At 30.3% G+C, this 20,147-nt stretch overlaps 1 protein-coding gene across 1 annotated transcript in view; it reads right to left on the bottom strand.

Moving 5' to 3' along the window:
• Nucleotides 1–3,091: 3,091 nt before the first annotated feature.
• The window catches only part of Ncam2 (neural cell adhesion molecule 2), a 477,943-nt gene continuing 460,887 nt past the window's right edge, over nt 3,092–20,147 (bottom strand). Inside the window, exons 17-18 of the mRNA XM_078044487.1 lie at nt 11,032–11,151; nt 3,092–8,462 (exon numbers count right to left, since the gene is read on the bottom strand). Coding sequence (XP_077900613.1) covers nt 8,351–8,462; nt 11,032–11,151 — 232 coding nt within the window. The 3' untranslated portion in view covers nt 3,092–8,350. The remainder of the gene's footprint in view (nt 8,463–11,031; nt 11,152–20,147) is intronic.

Raw genomic sequence — 20,147 nt, 5'->3', positions numbered from 1 at the left:
ACAACTCTTTCTGTGGATACAAGGGAGCATCTGATCTTAACTACCCCTATCATGAATCTATGGTCTCATGAACAAAGAACCTGGGGTGAAACAGAAGAAGGTAGTAAATATGGTTAACATCATGGACTTCCACTTACCAAAGCCAACTTGACTATGGCCACAATTGAGTGACCAACTTGTCAATACCAGAGAATAACCCTGAGTTCCTGATATGACACATTGCCTGGAAGCATCAGCAGCTCCCTGGCAAGGAGATTGATTATGTTGGACAGTTTCCATCATGGAAACAGAGTATTCTTACTGGAACAAATGCTTACTCCATACCTAGATTTTCTTTCCCTACTCATAATGCTTCCATCAAAACTACTATCTCATGGAATTATCGAATGCCTTATCCCCCATTAAGGGATTTCATGCAGCATTGCTTCTGACCAAGGAATTTTTTTCACAGCAAAAAGTATAGCAATGTACCCATGTTTGTGGAATTTGTTGATCTTACCATGTTCATTGACTGAATTGCACCACTGCATCTTCTGAACCCCAAAATTCATGAGATTTGAAGACTCCATAATCTCAAAGAAAGGATGTATAAAGACTGAATACATACATGTAACTATATATATATATATATATATATATACACACATGTATTGAATACATATATATTTATGTACCCGTGTGAGTGTGAGAGTGTATATATGCACTTTTTTCCTCTGGAGAACTTTTATTAATACATCAATATGTTGACAGCCCCCAACATACCAGGAGGGAAGAACAAGGCATAAGTTGAGACAAGTTCAATTCTCAAAATCATGAGAAAAATATGTAGTTGCCTTATGTTAGTTTCATAGATGAAGAATCAAGTGTAAATTTTTATGTAAAGTGCTCAAATACACTTTATTATGTAGGTTATAGAATTGGTGTGTGAACCTAGGTTTATGCTAATTGCATACCTGGGTTATGTGTTTCCAATATTACTTCAAGAATCTCAGTTCTATCCACTTTTCATCCTCTTTACAAAAGTGTGAAAAACATTTCCCTTATTTTTTTTTTCTGGTGAAAAAAGGTGTAAATATCTTGGGTTTCTAGTTGACAGGAATTTCATGAATACTTTTCTGATGCTGTTTTCCCTTAAAACCTGTAGAATATCTTCACACAGTCTAACTTCCACAACTCCATTTGAGTAAACCTATGTGTTTTTCTGAGAGGTTCACATTGATTCCTTTGCTTACAAATAAGATGCCTTTTGACTTCTCTGCAGACAATGCCTCCAATTGTAAAGAAAATTGTAATTTTCTTTTAAAACACTCCATTTTAAAATTACTCTCTCAGGATATTCAGTAATTGCATGATATCTAGATGTGATAGTATACAAACATTTTGGACTCATTTTTTTAAATTATTCTCTCTTCTATATAACAATCTTTTCAACTCAGTTTCACATAGGAAAACAGGACAATGAAGGAATTAGGAAGTGGAAACTAGAGGTGAAAGAGAAGGTATCAGAATGAATTAAATATTCAAGTTAATCTTTTTCAACTATTGGGACATCTGAACATGAGTAATATCTGTGTTTATAGCATGCTGTATTAATAAAAAGTTAGCACCTGCTAAATTTTGTTGAATTTGTTATTATTCTAGTATAGTGTCCTCTGCCCTGTCAAAGATATAAATAAGGAAAACACTGTTTCAGAAAGATGATTTAAATTATTCAAAAAGAGTTAAATTCAGAAAAGCTAAAATGCACAAATGTTCTTTTTTTTTTTTTTGCAAGCAGAGTTATGCCACAAAATAAGTGTATAAAAAATCACATAAAATAGAAAATATTTATATTTGGATAATATTTGTATTATTTGTATTTGGATAATATTCTTCCTTGTATATTTAAAATTTGTTAAGAAAAATAGGTATTTAGAATGCTGAGTACATAAATGAATGACATCAATCTTAGCACACATATGTGTGTTGCTTATATTACAAGTAAAAAATATATTATGCAATGTTTTGGAAAAAATAGAATTTATTAAAATATCAACATGGTTTATTTCCAAAAAAAATTTAGAGACTTAGTTTTAGCTTCTTTCTCATGGTACCCTTTTTCATTTCATTATAAATTACCTTTGAATAAATATTGAATACTGGAAGAACATGTAAATGTCCTCTTGTTCATTCTTCAAAGCACTTTTAATGTTATTTTTATTCAGTATGTGTAGATGCTTTGTGTAATTTGTAAAGATTATATTAGAAATCATCCCTTTGTTTAAAATGACACATATTATCATTAATTGTAAAGAATGAATCACATTTTACACTGGCTTTTTAAAAAACGAAAACACTTCATTCAGTGATGTGAAGAATGATTAGCTTCTCTACTTTTAAAACGCATATCTATAAGGTGGTAAAATGTATAATAATGGGAAATTAAATTCAATCATGAAGTAGAAGTTATTACTAGGTTACTTTTCAAAATTTGGATAATATGTCTTTTTAACTGTTTTAATATTTCTTTTAAGCCTTCATTTTTTTGGGTGGGGCTCATATTTTTATTAGTGTTCTGGCTTCAAAATTGAATTAGTTTTGAGTATCACATTATAATTTTATTATTTCTCCAATACTGTTTTTTAAGTGCATGGTTTTGCAGAATATGGTGTTTGGGGGCATACAATGTTGTAGTAAAGCATCATCTCCTATACTTAGTGATGTCTAGCATTTATAAGTTGACAAATTTGGCAATTGAAAAAATATATGCTTCACATCCAGTGAATTTAGAATTTAATGTGCATCAGAGTAACAAGAAAGACTTTGAGTCTTGATTCATCCAGTCTCTTTTGAGGTCCAGAAATTTAGATATCTACCAATTTCCTAGATATTGCTATATGCTGCTTGTCTACAAGCATCTAAAGGAATAATGCCTTAAAAGGTTTATTAATCTCTCTGAGCTGGGGACAGAGAAGATGTCAAAAGATTGTGACTCAGGGTGATGTAAGATGGCAAAAATCATTCTTTTCTTATGGATATCTAGAGATATGTTTGAAAAAAAAGTAAACCTAAAACTATTTGTCAAGTCATAAGCTCACTCTTTACAAAGGTATTATTTGAAATAAACATAAAATTCAACACTTTATTAAAGTAAAAGTATCTTTACTATTAATATACAAATGGTGAAGAGTGACAATTTTGATATACCATAAGCCATACTTTCAATGTCTCTCATAAATACAAAACTTCAACATTTGCAGTATAATTTTTACAGTTTAGACATATATATACAGCATTTCATAGGGACATACTATATTGAAACAATAAGAAAATCTCATGGTAGCTAACATAAGAGTATAGAATTTGAATGGAATATATAAGATAAAGAAAATAAAATGTAGTATGTTTTAATGCATACTGTACACAGCATAGAATTCACATACCCAAAAAATTATTTCTAAGAAGTTCATCTATTTCTAACAAGGGTTAGAAGCAAATGCTAATCCATGAACATTTCTTTAAGAGCTGGAACAACTATGTTTGCTCTTAACAATACTATTTATTTTATAGTATGCATTGTTTTGTAAAAAAAATTGTAGATTGGATCATAGGTTCTATCTCTCTTAACTTTCTCTTATGGATTTCAGTAGATTTTTCTCCTTACTATCAGTATTATTGGCCTTAACTTTCATGTATGCAATGTCTGTACTCCCTGGCCCAGCATTTCTCACAGCCAGGCCCTTCTTACTATTCCAAATGTAGAAGTTCAGTTTGCCTTTCTGGATCCTTTCATTTAATTTGCCCTCTACTCTCCTGTTTGCTTGTGACTGAAATGCTCCAATAGTTGTTGCTTTATTTATTCTCTTCCATGGAAAGCTAAATCTAGATGTCAAAGCAAACGTATTTTCATGTCAGAAAACAAAGATTAGGGGCTGGGATTGTGGCTCAGCAGTAGAGCACTCGAACCCGGGTTCGATCCTCAGCACCATATAAAAAAAATAAATAAAGGCATTGTGTTGTGTCTATCTACTCTTAAAAAAAACTAATATTAAAAAAAGAGAGAACAAAAATTAGAGTTGCAATATTTAAATGCATATGGACAATTTTTATAATAAAAATTAAAATTATTGTGTGGCCAGCAACGTGAAAATTTCCAAAAAAGAAAATTTAAAGAGATGATACCAGTTAATAGTTTTCTAGTGAAATCCTATAGTGAATAATGAACTTTATCTAAGAATATTGTTATTAAATAAATATTTACCACTGTATATAATATAAAAGCCTCTGACTTTTATAAGAAAGGAAATAATTAATCTTTTAACATTCTTGTATAACATCTTCAAATAGCTGCTTATATATGGGTAAATGCAATTTTTAAAAAAGGAAGGGTGGAACCTGGAAGAAAATTACGTCTACTCAGCAACTACTATGGCTAGGCTGTTTTATCACTTTCTCATTGACACACATAATTGTTTCACCTTGGAACATCATTAAGACCATGCATAGAATGATTTCTTCAAAGATTTCAATTTGAGTATTAGAGCATTTCATTTATTTGACTTTCCACAATTTAAATTTACTATGTGTCAATATATCCATATGCAATTTCAATTTGAGAGAATATGTAAGACTGCTCCATAGGGTTAAGAATAAGATGTCAATATTTCTCTTTAGGTATAAATAATGCTAATAATATCATTTAAAAAATATTTTCATTTGCTCTTAAATTTTGTTGAATAAGCACTCTGAATATAATTTTGTAAAAGATTTCCATGAGGAATTCAAATTGAAACTGATGTTATTCTCCATGAAAAAGAACACTGCTGATTTCATAAATAATTATAATGTTATGCCAATATTTCCTAAATTAATAAATGAAAGAATATTCCTACCATTTCATTTGTAGATACTTTCATCAGTGATTATCTTATCATCACAAGGATGATTTATGATCCCAAATCAAATATATATCAACAGGAGTAATGAAGACCCAACTGACACCATCATAATTTTCCCTATTTTAAAAAATCAATTGCTGCCTTTGTCTTACAACTGTCTAGTGACTCAGTTCCAATAATATCCAGAATGTATTTATTGTCTAAAAGGCTAGTGCAGAACACATTAAAAATATTTTTTGTACATATAAAAAGAATTTTCAGAAGTTCAAATGAATTAAAGAGCATAATTTAGATTTTATCTTCAAGGCAAATGAGTTTTAATTGAGATAATTCATTTAATGTAACTAAGTATAATGCCAGTGTCATAAGTGTAAGCAAAATATATCTGTACTGATGGCAGTTTTAGTTGTTCTTTTGATAAAGGAGAATATCATGCTAATTCAAAGGCACAAATACATATTAATTATTTAAAATACAAAGAATAAAATGAAGATATGATTATAAATTTATAATTAATTATTGACACTAAAATAAATAATTTGATTAATAACATCTATTCTATAAATGTTTAATTCAAATACTAACACATATGATTTTTTCTGAATTAAATAGCCTTTGAAAAAATGACTTTGTAGATATTAATATTAAAAATAAAGTAAAACATAGACAGCACATTGTTAGATATTAGTATTAATAAAATGGTAATATGTCTTATCCCACAAAAATAATAAATAAATCTGTAAAAATCACAATTTCTAATTAAATTCATTTGCAAATCATTGTTAAACAAGTTGACACATTAATTTGTGTCAATTTTTAAACAAAATAGTTATTAAAATTCTTATATTACTATTTCCTTCTATAGGTTGTCATTATTTAAATGAATATAACCTACTTAGAAATATCAATGTTTTCAGTGACATTTTTGCTTCGGGGTTTAAAATAGCATAGGATTCAGATACCTTAACAGTACTTATATTCAGTCAACTCTTAACATTTTATACGAACATTTAAGAGTACTCCAGACAATAAAAATAACATACACACAGTTATATGGGTGTATTTAGTCTAGAATAAGAATGAAAAATAAAAATAAGAAATAGGTTATTTCAGTTCTATTCAAATTTTGCAATTTACTACAAGCCATTTCTTATTTGGAAACTTACAATTAATGTAACTCAGAGCATTCCATTGAAATGTCAAAAAAGTAAAAGTTTTTCACAGTAATACCTTGTTTCTGCATGGCAAGGATTTCAAGGACAAGGTGTAAGGATCATTCAGACAACTGAAATAGTGCACTTGAAACAGTCTGTTCACAATTATTTCCAAATTATCTATGAATTTCATATAATTTCTCCACGAGTGACAAGAAATTTAACAGCATATATATATATATAAAGAAATATGTAAGTCAATTGCTTCACATGGAAAGTCCAAAGAAAAAAACAGAACTTTCAAAATTGAGAAAACACAAAAATATTTTGCTCTAGATTATGATTTCTCTGTTCTTGCAGTGTAGCACAAACATAACAATAGTAAACATGCGAAATTGTTTTCGGTCTTGAAATTCTTTCAGTATCCTTAGTGTAAAATTGAGTGGCCCTATCCATGACAAATCATCATTCATGGCTATTACTTCATAAGCATTTTACTAAGCTTGCCACTTTACACAAACGAACTAATTCAAGTATTTTGACTAGTTTTAGCACATTGGTACAAATAAAACACAGAAAAATAAAACAAAACAAATGATCAGACAAACATAAACACCAACCATCATTCTGTCAAAAACCACTGGATAATCTCTGTTTCTTCTGAATATGCCAGAATGGGTAGCAAGGAGAAATTGCTGCATAAAAACCTCGCATTTTATGGCAATGCTTTAATATGCAGATGGTCATAGTATTCTGCTATCAGCCAGCAAAGTAAGGAACAGTATAAAATTACTTACTTGTCTCTCCTTGGTTGACAGTTTCAAGCACTTTGTAAATAAAAATATTCATGAGTGGAACTAATATTATATTTAATCTTCATGAAATCATCTCTATAAAAGTGACATTCTTAAAGTGGGTCCCTCTGCACTGTTAAAATTTTCTCCAATGTTCTATTGGAATATGTTCTCATATCAGGCAATATTTGAGCTATTCAGTCCATACCTGAAAAACCAAAGGTAACCAATGTGATGGGGTAAAAAAAAAAAAACCTTTGGCTGGTTAACTTAAAAGATAATCTAAAACCTGCTCCCAACGGTTATATCTCTTTATAGCAATACATTTTTCCTTATATGTAAGTTAAATCATGTTTTAGACTTTTACCTCTGGGAGCTTGCATAGCTTGGAAGTTAATTTGTATTTTTATTCTGGTATAGGCCCTACCAAGTGATATTAGAAAGTTTATGTTGAATAATCCAGGAGTTTTGTCAACCAAAATTGTTTACCAAAATCTTAAAATGAATTCTAGCTACAACATTCAGCATAAAAATACAGTGGCGATTCAATTGTTGATCACTGACACTTTATGGCACATTTAAATGTTAAGTAACTTCTCTTCAACTAAGGTTTGTTTTTAATTTCCATAACCCAATTTCATTTAATGAAGGACCAAAAACTTTAAGAAAGACAACATATTTATATTGTTCCCATTTCAATTTATTTTATTTGAAGCTGAGGGCAAAAATAAATATTATTTTTACTTGTAATACACTTACTTTTTGTGTAATCCAATATGAATGAATATGGCATATATAAAGACACAGATTCAGGAAGTCTTTCTAATCTAATTTTGCACACAACTAAGATTCTTTCAAGTGGGTAACAATTTTGATCTGATATTTCAATCTATCAAAATCCATGTTGAAAATGTACTGTAATCATTAGTTGAGAGTGTTCTCCAAAGATTCCTTGATTTTTAATATCTGCTAAAGATTACTGGCTCCTTCAAGCCTGGGTTCCCTGAAATTCCCCTGATAAAAAGTGTAACCTCTATTATGTGCCTTCATCTTAAGCTGAAAGCCACTTTATAAATCCATTGGCCCAAAATAAGTTTCATAAACATGCAGGGCTTTCTTGTACATTTAGATCAGAAAGCTTTTGTTTTCTTTTGATTTTCATCACACCCTCATGTGCTAGAGAGTTTGAAATATGTTTGTTGGTTATAAGACAAAGTTCTTAAGAAATAGAGCACTTTAGCCATATGATTAATTGCAGTATTTCAATCATAGAATCAAATTGAAACCCAAGAGTTGGTGTCAATCAAGTCTCTGTACTGAAATTCTTAACAAAAAGAACAATCACGACAACAACAACGAAAGGAAATGGACCATGGGCAGGAGTATATGATCATATGTATATGTGTACAAGCTATTCCAAGCTAGAATTTTCCCAAGAAATTAAGGTCAGTGGAATAGTTTTGGTCATAGGGTCACTGCAATCCAAATGCTCTTTTGTAGTGTGCATCAAGCCTCCGTAATATTGTTACGCTTTGCTGTCATCTTCTTTTGATTGGATGATGTCATTAGAAACTTTAATTTCTATAGCTTCTGGATTTAGGACTTCTTTCCCATTTTCTTCTTTTAATGGTAATTTTCTGGTAGGAAATAGAAATATAAATATAATTTTTAAGGCATTGTTAGAGATATTCCTCAACATTTAAGTGAATGTTATATAAAGAATAAAACAATATTGTCTATTGTAAAAATTGTAATGTGTATTAAAAAAGATGTAGGAAAAAATGTATACATGGATTTAGATGAGTGAAATTATTCAATATAGGATAGCTTATATTTGATAACTATTTGATACTAAAATATAACTTTTAAATTTTAAAGAAGCTTTTTTATATATTAAGTACATGATTTATTCTCTCAAACTTTTCAAGTCAAACAGTTAATAGTTGCTGTATAAAACAGCAATAGTACTTGTAACTAACTCAATGCAGATGAACATATTTTAGAACTTTTTTGTTTACTATGTGTTTCTTTGGCCTCTTTTCACTATTACATTTTTCTTATCATTTTTATACCATTTTTGAGAGTTGTTTCTAATAATAACCTAGAAAACAATAAAAGTCTTTGTCTATTAATATTGATAGTTTCACAAATGTTCCTGTGATCATATGCATATTCCAAGTAAGCCCCATGGGTCACTGCAATCCAAATATTCTTTGCAATTTTGATAAAGCTACTGTAATGTTGACTCAAGGTTTCCTTTTTTCCACTGTTCTAGCACTTACTAGTTTATCATTACATCTTTTGCATAAGACTTTTGGGGGGGTAAAATTTCTTTCCTTGACAAAGTGTTTCTTTCCACATTGAGAGAATTAAATATGTTTACAAATCTTGTTCTAATTCCCCATTATTTTATAGCAGAGTTAACCCTCTATGCTAGCTGGTATTTGTAATTTATTTTATATTTTTGAATAAGGAGGATAAACAATTACTTTATGACAACAAAGCTTTCATGTGAAAAGAAACCAATCAAAGGTAAGTTATAGGCAAAAAATTAAGATCTATTATTGGGAATGAGGTAGCATCCACTTTGTACTTAATGTGGGATGTTCTTTTATGTATGTTATTTAAAGTGCATTCATAATTTATTTTTTTCTCTCTTTTCAATGTGATGAAACCATGAACAATATGAAATAGTGAAGCAAGTAGGCCATTTCTGGCATAAAAATATTTAGAAATTTAGAGCTCAATATTACCATAATGTTTAATATATTGTTTTACATACAGAAGTCTGTATTTATTTTTTTAGTGAATAAATGTATTCAACTAATTGGTGGGTGGTATATTTCTGTATAATTTTTTTTTACTTCATAGGTTTACATTAAATATTTTTAAAAGATTACAGCTAATTATATTATTTTTATGTTGAATATTCCTTTTCTATTAATTAAGATCTAGTGTGTGCTAAATTACAGTCTAGTTGCATGTAAAGGCATTTTGTTAAATAGACTGTATAAGTTTGTGTTAATTGGGTTTCGTGAGTGTGTGTGTGTGTGTGTGTATGTGTGTCTGTGAGTGTGTGTGATATTTTTCTTCATTAAAAAGACTTCTGATTTCTGAAAGGGAGATTGTAAAACCTCTTTTGTGACAGCTGTCTCTCAAATAGTTAGCTTCAATTGAGAAAGTAATAAGCTCTAAATGCAATCACTAATATTGGCCTGGACATTTATATTGAAATATGAGCTATAGAATAGTACTTTCTAGTTTTCTAATATTACTACAGGCCATTGAGAGCAAGAAGCAGGGACCTCCATTCCTTCCCTTCCCTTTGTTTCCCTTTCCTTCCCTTCTCTCTCTCTTTCCCTCCCTCCCTCCTTCCTTCCTTTCTCTTTTCTTCTTTCTTTTTCCATACTGGGATGTGACCTAGGGGTGCTTTAACCTTGAGATACATCCTTAGAACTTTTTATTCATTTTGAGACAGAATCTCACTAAATTGCCCAGGCTGGCCTCAAATTTGTGATCTTCCTTCCTCAGCCTCCTGAGTCACTGGGGTTACAGGTTTGCACCACCATGCAGGCAATAAACAGAGGGAATATCTGGGAGAAAAATCAGTTTCTTCAGCTGTGAGAACAAAAAAGCCTATAATTGGACATAAGAATGCCACATCAGGTTATACTGTAAGGGAATGGAAGCTGGTAGGAAAAAAAAAAGGAGAGAGAGAGATACTAATTTGAAGAATCAATGAAATTTAAAAGTCAGTTTTGTGAGTAGCAGAGTATGATAATCTTGCTATTGTTATCAGCAGCTGCAATCAAAAGAATACTACCATTACTTAATAATGTCTCTGATTTTAATCAATGTTATATGCATGAATAAATGCACACGTTTACCTTTGCAAGTTTAATTAGAATATCTATTATAGTTGTAATGGCGCTATGAAGGTGCAAACATAAATACATGAGGGCTATAAATTATAACTTATAATGATGGGGTTTAATAGTAGAGTTTCTCTGACAGGGAGGCCAAGTTTTCATGAAAAATATTTCAAGAGAAATCAACTTTTGATACACACAACCACTTCCATTAAAAAGAAATAATACAGTTCTTTCATAAACAATGATATGTATAAATACATATAACAAATTATGCAAATGATCCATCATTTTGCTAATATTTGTTCGAAAACAAGTAACTATTTCATCTACATACTCAGGTTCTGTTAGCGGTGTGGTTTCATTTGGCTCATTTACTGGGCTCCCATCTTCATGATTGGTAATCCTTTCATCTTCTGTTCTCATCTCCACTATTGGTTCTTTTGATCCATCTTTCCTGAAAAAAAAAAGAGAGAGAGAAGAAAAGAAAAAGATCTTGACATATGAATGTAAAAATAGATGCAAGGTAGAACACAGTTTAAAAACTCTACTTAATGCTACCTTCTTTGAATAAATCCAAAATGTTTGGGGTCAGAATACCAGCAAGATTTTTTTTTCCATCTGAATTCATTTCATCAGATATTTTCATGCAGAATAAATTGCAATCGCTATTCACCCAAAAATTGTGGAGGTTTTTGCAGAAGTATTTTATATTTTAAAATCTATTACACAATAACTTTTGGAGATAAATGTATTTCTTAAATAAAATTTATAACATGAAGCATTTCTCCCCCAAACATATTTTCCAATATAAAAATATTTTTAAATGTTTAAGGAATATTGATTAATATTTTAAATATATCATCAGAAATATTGCTTATATTTTAAAATATGGAAGATTAAACATGTATTATACACTTCACTTTTAAAATATCTTTATGAATTTATATGAAAGATTTTAAATATGTGATCAATGACTTTTATTATATTAATATTTTTCAAGATAATAATTTTTAAATAATCATTACATGATGTATATATAGAGAAAGATGTGCTTTATTATTCAAATATTAATTGTATTTTTTAAATGAGTGGCATTTTTAATAATTGGTGGAAACTAGAAAACTTACTGCCTCAAAAATGAACAAAAGAAAGGACAAAAAGGAAGTTATTTGGTGATTTTATAGGGAATTTCAACTACTTAGGACACAGTCTTATTACACAAATAATTTAGATGTTACATAATGCAGTTAATTGAAAATTTACATCCGTACCTGTATTCATAATCACCCAAATTTGAAAACAAAAAATTCTCCTAATAAGTCAATGAATAAATAAACTGATTAACATCTATATTTGGATATTAATCATATAAATAAATTAACTATAAAAGCATGGAAAGATAGAGAAGAAATTTAAATGCATATCGATAAAGGAACCTAAGCCAGTTTGAAAAGGCTATGTAAATATGTCATAGCAACTATATGTCATTCTGGAAAAAGTAGAATATAGGGCCAATAATATGGTCAGTGGCTATCAGGGGTCAAGGGAAGGAAGAAATGAAAATATAAATCACAGGAAACATTAAGGGTAGCTTAAAATAATCTCTTTAATACTGTAATGATGGACAAATGACATTGAAATGAATGCTTAAAAACCATAGTAGATTACAAACAAAACAGAAAACAAACAGAAAAGCAACAATGACCCAAAGATCAACAGGCTACACAAATGCTGAGATTTTCATGATGATAAAACACATTTAATCAGTGGCAGGTTTGATATTGTTGCTCTAGTCTGGGCATGGCACATACACATGCATTGAAATGCAAAGTATAGGCAGAATAGGCATTGGTGAAAATTTTTTAAAAATCTAGATGTTAGTAACAAAGAAACTTATGATTTTTTTTTCAGTGTTGGGGATAAAACCCGGGTTTTTACACATGCTAGGCAAGCCATCTACCAGTCATCTGCATCTGAAGTCTTTTTTTCTTTTTTTTTTAATTAAGACAAAGGGTTGTACTAATTTGTTCAAGCTGGCTTTGAACTTGTGATCCTCCTGTCTTAGCTTGCTGAGTAGCTGAGATTGTAGATATTTACCACCACACACTGTTAAAAAACTTTCCACTTCTTAAAATCAAATGCCTGTGGGCAGTGATGAGTGCATGTTAACCACATTGTCTGACCAGAGGATTCAAGTAAATAAAATCTAGCACAATAATGAAGATTACTGAAGAGCTCATTCCCATGAGATGTAAATTTTATTTTGTTCTTCATTCTGTGTCCATGATTTTCTGACTAGTATTTAGGTAGCGCTGGCCTCACTGAATCAGCTAGGAAGTATTTTATTTGCTTCTAAGACAGACTGTGGAGGACTAATGCAATTTCTTCCTAACGTGTTTTGTATAATTCACTGTAAAGCATGTGGGCCTGGAATTTTCTGTTTATACATGTTATTAATTATAGTTTAAATACATTCACTAGATATGGGTTAATTCAGATATTCTATTCTTTGTTTTCATACGGAATTTATGTATTTAATTGAGGTTATACATATGTAGTAATCAAGTTGTTTACCTATTTCTTCATTATCCTATCAATCATTGTGTACTGTTTTGTGGATGTTCTCTGGCTTATTTCTGATATAAATTTGTGTCCTATCTTTATCTTGTTTTGACTGAGTTACCCTAAGTAGGAGCTCAGCAATTCTATTGATCTTTTCAAAGAACTACATTTTAGTTTTACTGTTTTTGTGATTTCACCTTTCAAATTCATTTATTTATGCTATAATCTTTATGATTTGTTTTCTTCTGCTTACTCTATTAATTTGTCTTCTTTCCAATTATGTAGAAATTTAATTAATTCATTTTAGATTTTTTTAAATTTTCTAATATGTGAATCAATACTATAGATTTCTTTCTAATGATTACTTTTACCTATTTCACAGATTGTGATAAATCGTGATTCATTTTCATTTATATCAAAATAATTCTAAATTATTTATTTATTTGGAAGTATGATGTTGAATATTGAAGCACATGAGGTATTTTTAACTATCTTTCTTTTATTGATCTATAGCTTAATTCCATTATGGTCTCTAAGCAGATATTTTGTGATTTCTATTTTAAGTTGTTTAAGGTGTGTCTTGTGGTTCAACACAAAAGCTGAGATTTTCATGATTAAAAATAAATTAATGTAAATTTAACTTTTAATCAGTGGCAGGTTTGATATTGTTGCTCTAGTCTGGGCATGGCACATACACAAGGATAGGAATGCAAAGAACAGGTGTTGGTAAAAATTAAAGAAAATCTAGATGATAGTAACAAAGAACCTTTTGATCAACAATAGCACATGATAACACATTGTGTGCTGGCATTATGAGGTTATTGTGTCACTAGGTTATATGAATGGTTCAGTTCTAACATAATTTTATTGGACTACCATCTTATAGTCTGTCACTGATTGAAATATCATTACACAGTGTGCATTAGTATATTTGGCTATTGATTTTTAATCTACTAAACTTTTAATGATCTATTTCGACCACTGGTGTTTAAACAGATAATTGATGCAGTTGAATTAATATCTACTGTATTTGCTACCATTTTTCTATATCTTGCCCTTCCTCTTTGTGACTATTTTTGTTTTTTTATTAAATTTATGTCTTTTGTAGTTCAAATTGATCATTTTATATAATTGTTTTTTCTCATTTCTGAGCATATTAGTTGTATCTCCTGTTTTTCTTCTTTTGTTTTTACTTTTTTAAATTGTTGCTCTAGAGTTTACAAATAAGACAACTCTGCTCTCACATAACACTATGCTGCCTCATGGGTAGTAGAAAAATAATGGTAAGTTACTCTTCATTCTTCCCTTCCATCCTTTGTATCATTGTCACCATTCATTTCACATGTAAATATATTACATGAATATAAACTTAATGAAATACAGTATTCTAACTAGTATCAGTTAGTTCAATTATGAAAAGGAAAAAGTTAAATTTACATTAACTTCTTTCTTCTCTGATGCTCTTCCTTTCTTTATGTGGATTTGTATTTGTGACTGATATCATTTTCCTTTTTTCTAAATAACTTTTCTTACAAAGTCCTTCCACTGGCTTTTTTGTTTGTATGACAGAGTCTTTATGTTTTCTTTATTTTGAAAGGGTAATTTACCTAAGCAGAGAATTCTAGATTGATGAAGGATTTTGTGCTTTGAGATATCTTATAGCTCAGAGATTCTTTTTTTCAGCTCTGTCTAGCCTACTAATAAGCCCATCAAAACCATTTTTTTTTCATTACTGTTTTTTTTTACTTTAGTACTTTTTGATTCTTTCTTAGATCCTTTCTTTTCTTCTACTGCCGATCTTTAGATACATATTGTTTACTTTATCCATTAGAGGTCTTAACATCTGAATCATAATTGTTATTAAATTCTCAGTCTGTTAATTCTAGCATCCCAGCCATTTATGATGTATGCTGTATCTCTTTAGACTGTACCATTTGCCTTTTAATATGCCTTATAATTTTACCTAGTCATCTATGATGTAATGATTAAAAGTAACTATTATAAACTAGCCTTTAATAATGCAATTGTGGAAAGTTTTGTGTGGAAAGCGATTATAGTTTTATGATAAGATGTCTGTCTCTAGTGAGTGCTTCTCAGGCTTTCATCCCATTTAGTGGAACAAGATGGTCATAGATAGTCCGAATTAAGTATTTCCTTTCCCCCAGATTGAAGTCTATAGAGTAAGATGAAATTGTTTTCTTGTCCCTCTATTCAGTTAAGTTCAAATAAACTTCATGAGATTAGGCTCTGTTTAAATAGTTTCTTCTGAATAAAGATATATTTAAGAACAGAATGCTTGTTGTATTTCAAAATACTTAAAATACCTGTCTCTCCAGAAATATGAAAGGATTTTTCACTAATACTCATTGTGGCAATATGGTTAAGCTCCTAGAGATAACATTTTTAAAATTTTGAGACTCCATATAACTGGCTCCTCCCCTGGAGCTTTTATCTTTCAGATTGATCCATACTGAGTCTACAGAAATTTATCAATTACATTTTATGTTTTTCTACCACCACAGTGGTTCCCAAAGAGGTATCTGCTGGTAGATATCTGCTTTACCAAGTTGTGAGTCTCTGTATATGCTTGTTTGTCCTTTCACTATGGAGGGGCAGTAGTTTACACAGAAAACTTATTTTTCTTATGGATCTAACAATGGCTGTTAATTTTTTTAGTTTGTTTAGTTTTTGACTTCTTAGGAAAAAGTGGCAACTTCCAAACTCCTTACATGTTAGGCTAGAAACAGAAGTACCAATTGGTTTTATCCATCAGCATTACCCAGAATATACATATTTGACATTTGAAATGTAATTCCTCAGTTCTTTTTGAAAGACATGCTTACTCTTATAACAAACTCCCCTGAACAGTTTACTTCCCATTTGAAAGGTATTTTTCGCATCTTTCCCTGCAAACACACACACACACACACACACACACACACACACACACACACTTAAGTTGTTCTCTTCTTTTGTATATTGGGTTTTTTATAACCTTCTCAGGGTAAACCTGACCGATAAGTCATTTCTTTTTTGTTTATTTTTTAAAGAACATTTAAAATTATTAATTCATTCAGTTGTTTTATGTAGGACATCTCCTACCTAAATAAAAGCTTGCTGGTGGCAGAGATTGGGTCTTCTTTCCATCCCAGTTGTATTCCCAGGACTGAGAATGTTATGTAGATCTTAATTAATATTTAATGAAGTTAAATAAATGCTTGGATAAGTAAAAGAATAATTTGATAAAATAGAATCGGCAGCCATTTTAAGATTAATCCTAATAATGCATGATAAAAGAATAATCTGGTGAGAACTCAATAATGACATTCTCCAGAATTTTACACTAATGCTATTCTAGTAGCAAAATTAGATATCAGTTTGTACTTGCTCTAATGTCATGAGTGACTAATCATGTAATTAATCTGTTGTATATGTAATTCACATTGTCTTATGCATTTTGATATTATGAATGGGCTAATATATAAATGCTTGGGGTCATGCTAAGATCAATTAATATGATTACTCTGTTAATCAAACTTGTTATAGTTTATTTCCTGTAGATATTTTATATATCTTTTATGCTTACTGCAATTTTATTTTGTTCCACATTTTTATTGGTGTGTTATAGTTGTATATAATGGTTGGATTTGTTGTTACATATTCCTACATGCACACAACATAACAATATAACTTGGCCAACATCATTCCCCACTGACTGCGTTTTTAAAATGAGTTGAAAGTTATTTTTCCAAAGAAGAAAAAATTGTTACTTAAAATTGTGTGATTAATAATAAGCATGGGATTAACCACGTGTTTTCATTTTCCCAATTCTTTAAGGTTAATTAAACTCAGCAGGATTTATAAACAGAAGTGTTCATGGACAAATTAACACTTTGTAAAGTCAAACAAAAATAAAAAGCGGAACTCGCATTTCATCTTGTTGTTTCATACATGGTTACCATCATCCTTCCGGTTATTTAAAATAAAAACATGAAAGCATTTTTTGACTTCTTTCTTCCCTTTGCCTTAAATTAGAATCAATCAACAAGTAGTTGACATGACTTGAATGCTATCTAGAATATATATACTGGTTTATATATGTAATAATGATACCTCAAATCAGAAAAAAAAAGTATAAGATTTCTTCTGGAGTATTGCAAGATATTCCTATCCCAAGAATGTCCTCTAAACCTTCCAATACTTAGTAATCCATTCTTCTACAGTAGCTAAAGTAATTTTTATAAAAACCTTCTGGTAGTTTTCTAGTTCAAGTAAAATTCAGATTCCTTACTTTGACCAAAGACAATTTTGGGCCCTTAAATTATTCTCCATATGACATTTGTACCAATCTGTCTCAGCTGTACGTCACTCATGTTCATTTGTCCTTGAACAGAGCAAACTATTTTGCACCTCAAGACCTACATATTACTGTGGCACCTGAAAGAATGTTTTCCCCCTGATTGTTATATTGTAAAATTAATAATTCAGTCAATATGGCATTCTAATGAATAACTCTTCAGTGGAGTAAGAGGTTGTCCTTAAGGTTTGCACAGAGTTACTGCACAAGCTAGGGTCACCCTGGCACTGTAATCCACATGTCTGGATTTGTTCAGAACACCATTTTCCTGGATGTATGCAGCTGCCTGAAAGGCCTACATGTGAAATTATAAAGTTGGTTTTGAAATTCACTGCATAAGAAATCTGGAATTTTTTAAAGTCATATACTTTACTGTTTTGCAGCTTGAAATACTTTATATTGCAACAATATTGACCATACCCCAATAAATCTGGGTAATAAATAAATAAATCACTACAGCCCCAATGAAAATTTTAGTAGATTTTGTGTATGTGTGTGTGTGTGTGTGTGTGTGTGTGTGTAGTAATTACAAGATGATTTAAATAGAAAGGCAAGATTAGAGAATAGCAAAACAATCTTAAAGTCCAACAAAGGCAGAGGATGCATGCTATTAGCTATCAGGGAGTATTTTAAAGCTTTAGTGTTAATAGCTCAGTATTGGTGAAAGGATAAAGTCAGCAAAGCAACAGAAAGCAAACATAGAAACAAACCTATTCTTTCCTTTGTAACCTATCTGAGATATGACAAAAATGACACTGCTGACAGTGAATAAAGCATGCAATTTTCAGTCAATGCTTCTATTGTCAAAACAAAGATTTTAAAAAAGCCAACTGAAAAGTGCCTGGACTCCAACCTCAGGTGGACTGCAGTTCTAAATGTGTAAAAAAAAAATTGCAAAGATTCTCATAAAAATTTTTTCAAAGTCTATGTATGAAGACATGAATTGGTGTGAATATATATGTATACAACCAGAGATATGAAAATTTGCGCTCTATATATGTAATAAGAATTGTAACCCATTCCACTGTCATATATAAATTTTAAAAAAAAGAGGAAAAGTGCCTTAGTGACTTAGTATAGTCATAGATTTGTAAAATAGAATTTAAAAGTGGAAAATAAATATTGTATTACACTGAAATTAAATACTTCTCTTCAAAAGAAGCAACGTTTTGACCTGTCAAAAGATATCAGAGCATTGAATGAGATCATATCTAATTATATTAACTATAAAAAATTTATAATATGAGCATTATGATATTCATATAGGATATAATGAGTAATATGAATTTAAAATAATCACATACACACACACACATACACACACACACACACAGGGCCATGTATACAAAGTGTAACATATTGAAGAACAGCTTCACAGCAGATCGGGAAGAAGACAGCCTAATGTAAAATGACTGAAATACTTGAATGAAGACCTCAATAAAAGATCATATCTAAATATTTAAAAAGTAAGAGAAAAGTCAATTTTACTAGTGCATATATATTGTCAATTTAAATCAATATGACCAACTACTACATACCCAGCAGAATCAAAGAAACAAAAATATGAAAAAGACTACTATAGTGCCAGTCAACTAAAATTCTCACTCTGGAGTAGTTAGAACTGACAATACCTTGGAACATCATTTAGATACCCTACAAAAGCAGAATACACATACATGTGGTGTATATCCCAGCAATTCCACACTAGGTCAAATACTAAAATCATATACATTTTAGAAACTAACAAAATCCATATCAAAACTGAATGGGGAAATAAATTTTAGTATATTTATATCATGAGTTATTACACAGAGACTTGAATGAAGATTATTTGCCAATAAAAAATAGCATGGATTGATTCTAGAATGGAGTCGACTAAATGGAATGGACTAATAGGAAAAGAAGATGCATCAACAGTTTTTATAATATACAAACACAAGCTATAGTGTTAAAAATCACATTATTGTTTAGTCTGAGATTAAAGAGGAAAGGGAAAGGAGCTTTAAATGGTAAAATTATTTTTCTTGATGTGATCCTTGAACACAGCATGTTCAATTGTTTTAGTAATTTTTAAGCTCTGTGCTTATGATGACTATACTTTAAATAATAATTTGCTTCTATAAGAATAAAAACATTAAAAGGGAACATTAGCAGACTATGTGCTTTCTGAACTTCTTGCATTGAGCCTATTGTATTTTTGTAAATCTACTATATATGATATCTTTTCTATTTTGTTGTATCTATTCAGTTGATAAAAACTGTTTTAGCCAAGAGGATGAGGCAGAAGAATCTCAAGTTTGATGTCAGCCTAAGCTACTTAGAGAGATCCTCAGCAAATTTGGGAGACTCAGACTCATTAAAAAAGAGGCAGGGGTAGTACTGGGATATAGCTCAGTGATAAAAAAAAAAAAAACCCTGAGTTGTTCAGATGGGGTGGTAGCTCAGTGATAAATTCCCTGAGTTAGTCAATCCCAGTACCAAAACAATAAAAACAAAGCAAGAAAATCAAGCCATAAAATAGGATGATTCCT

Source organism: Ictidomys tridecemlineatus, chromosome 3 (genome assembly GCF_052094955.1).
Source record: "Ictidomys tridecemlineatus isolate mIctTri1 chromosome 3, mIctTri1.hap1, whole genome shotgun sequence".
In the NCBI taxonomy this organism is placed as follows: Eukaryota; Metazoa; Chordata; class Mammalia; order Rodentia; family Sciuridae; genus Ictidomys; species Ictidomys tridecemlineatus.
This window is presented reverse-complemented; position numbering and strand designations above follow the sequence as displayed.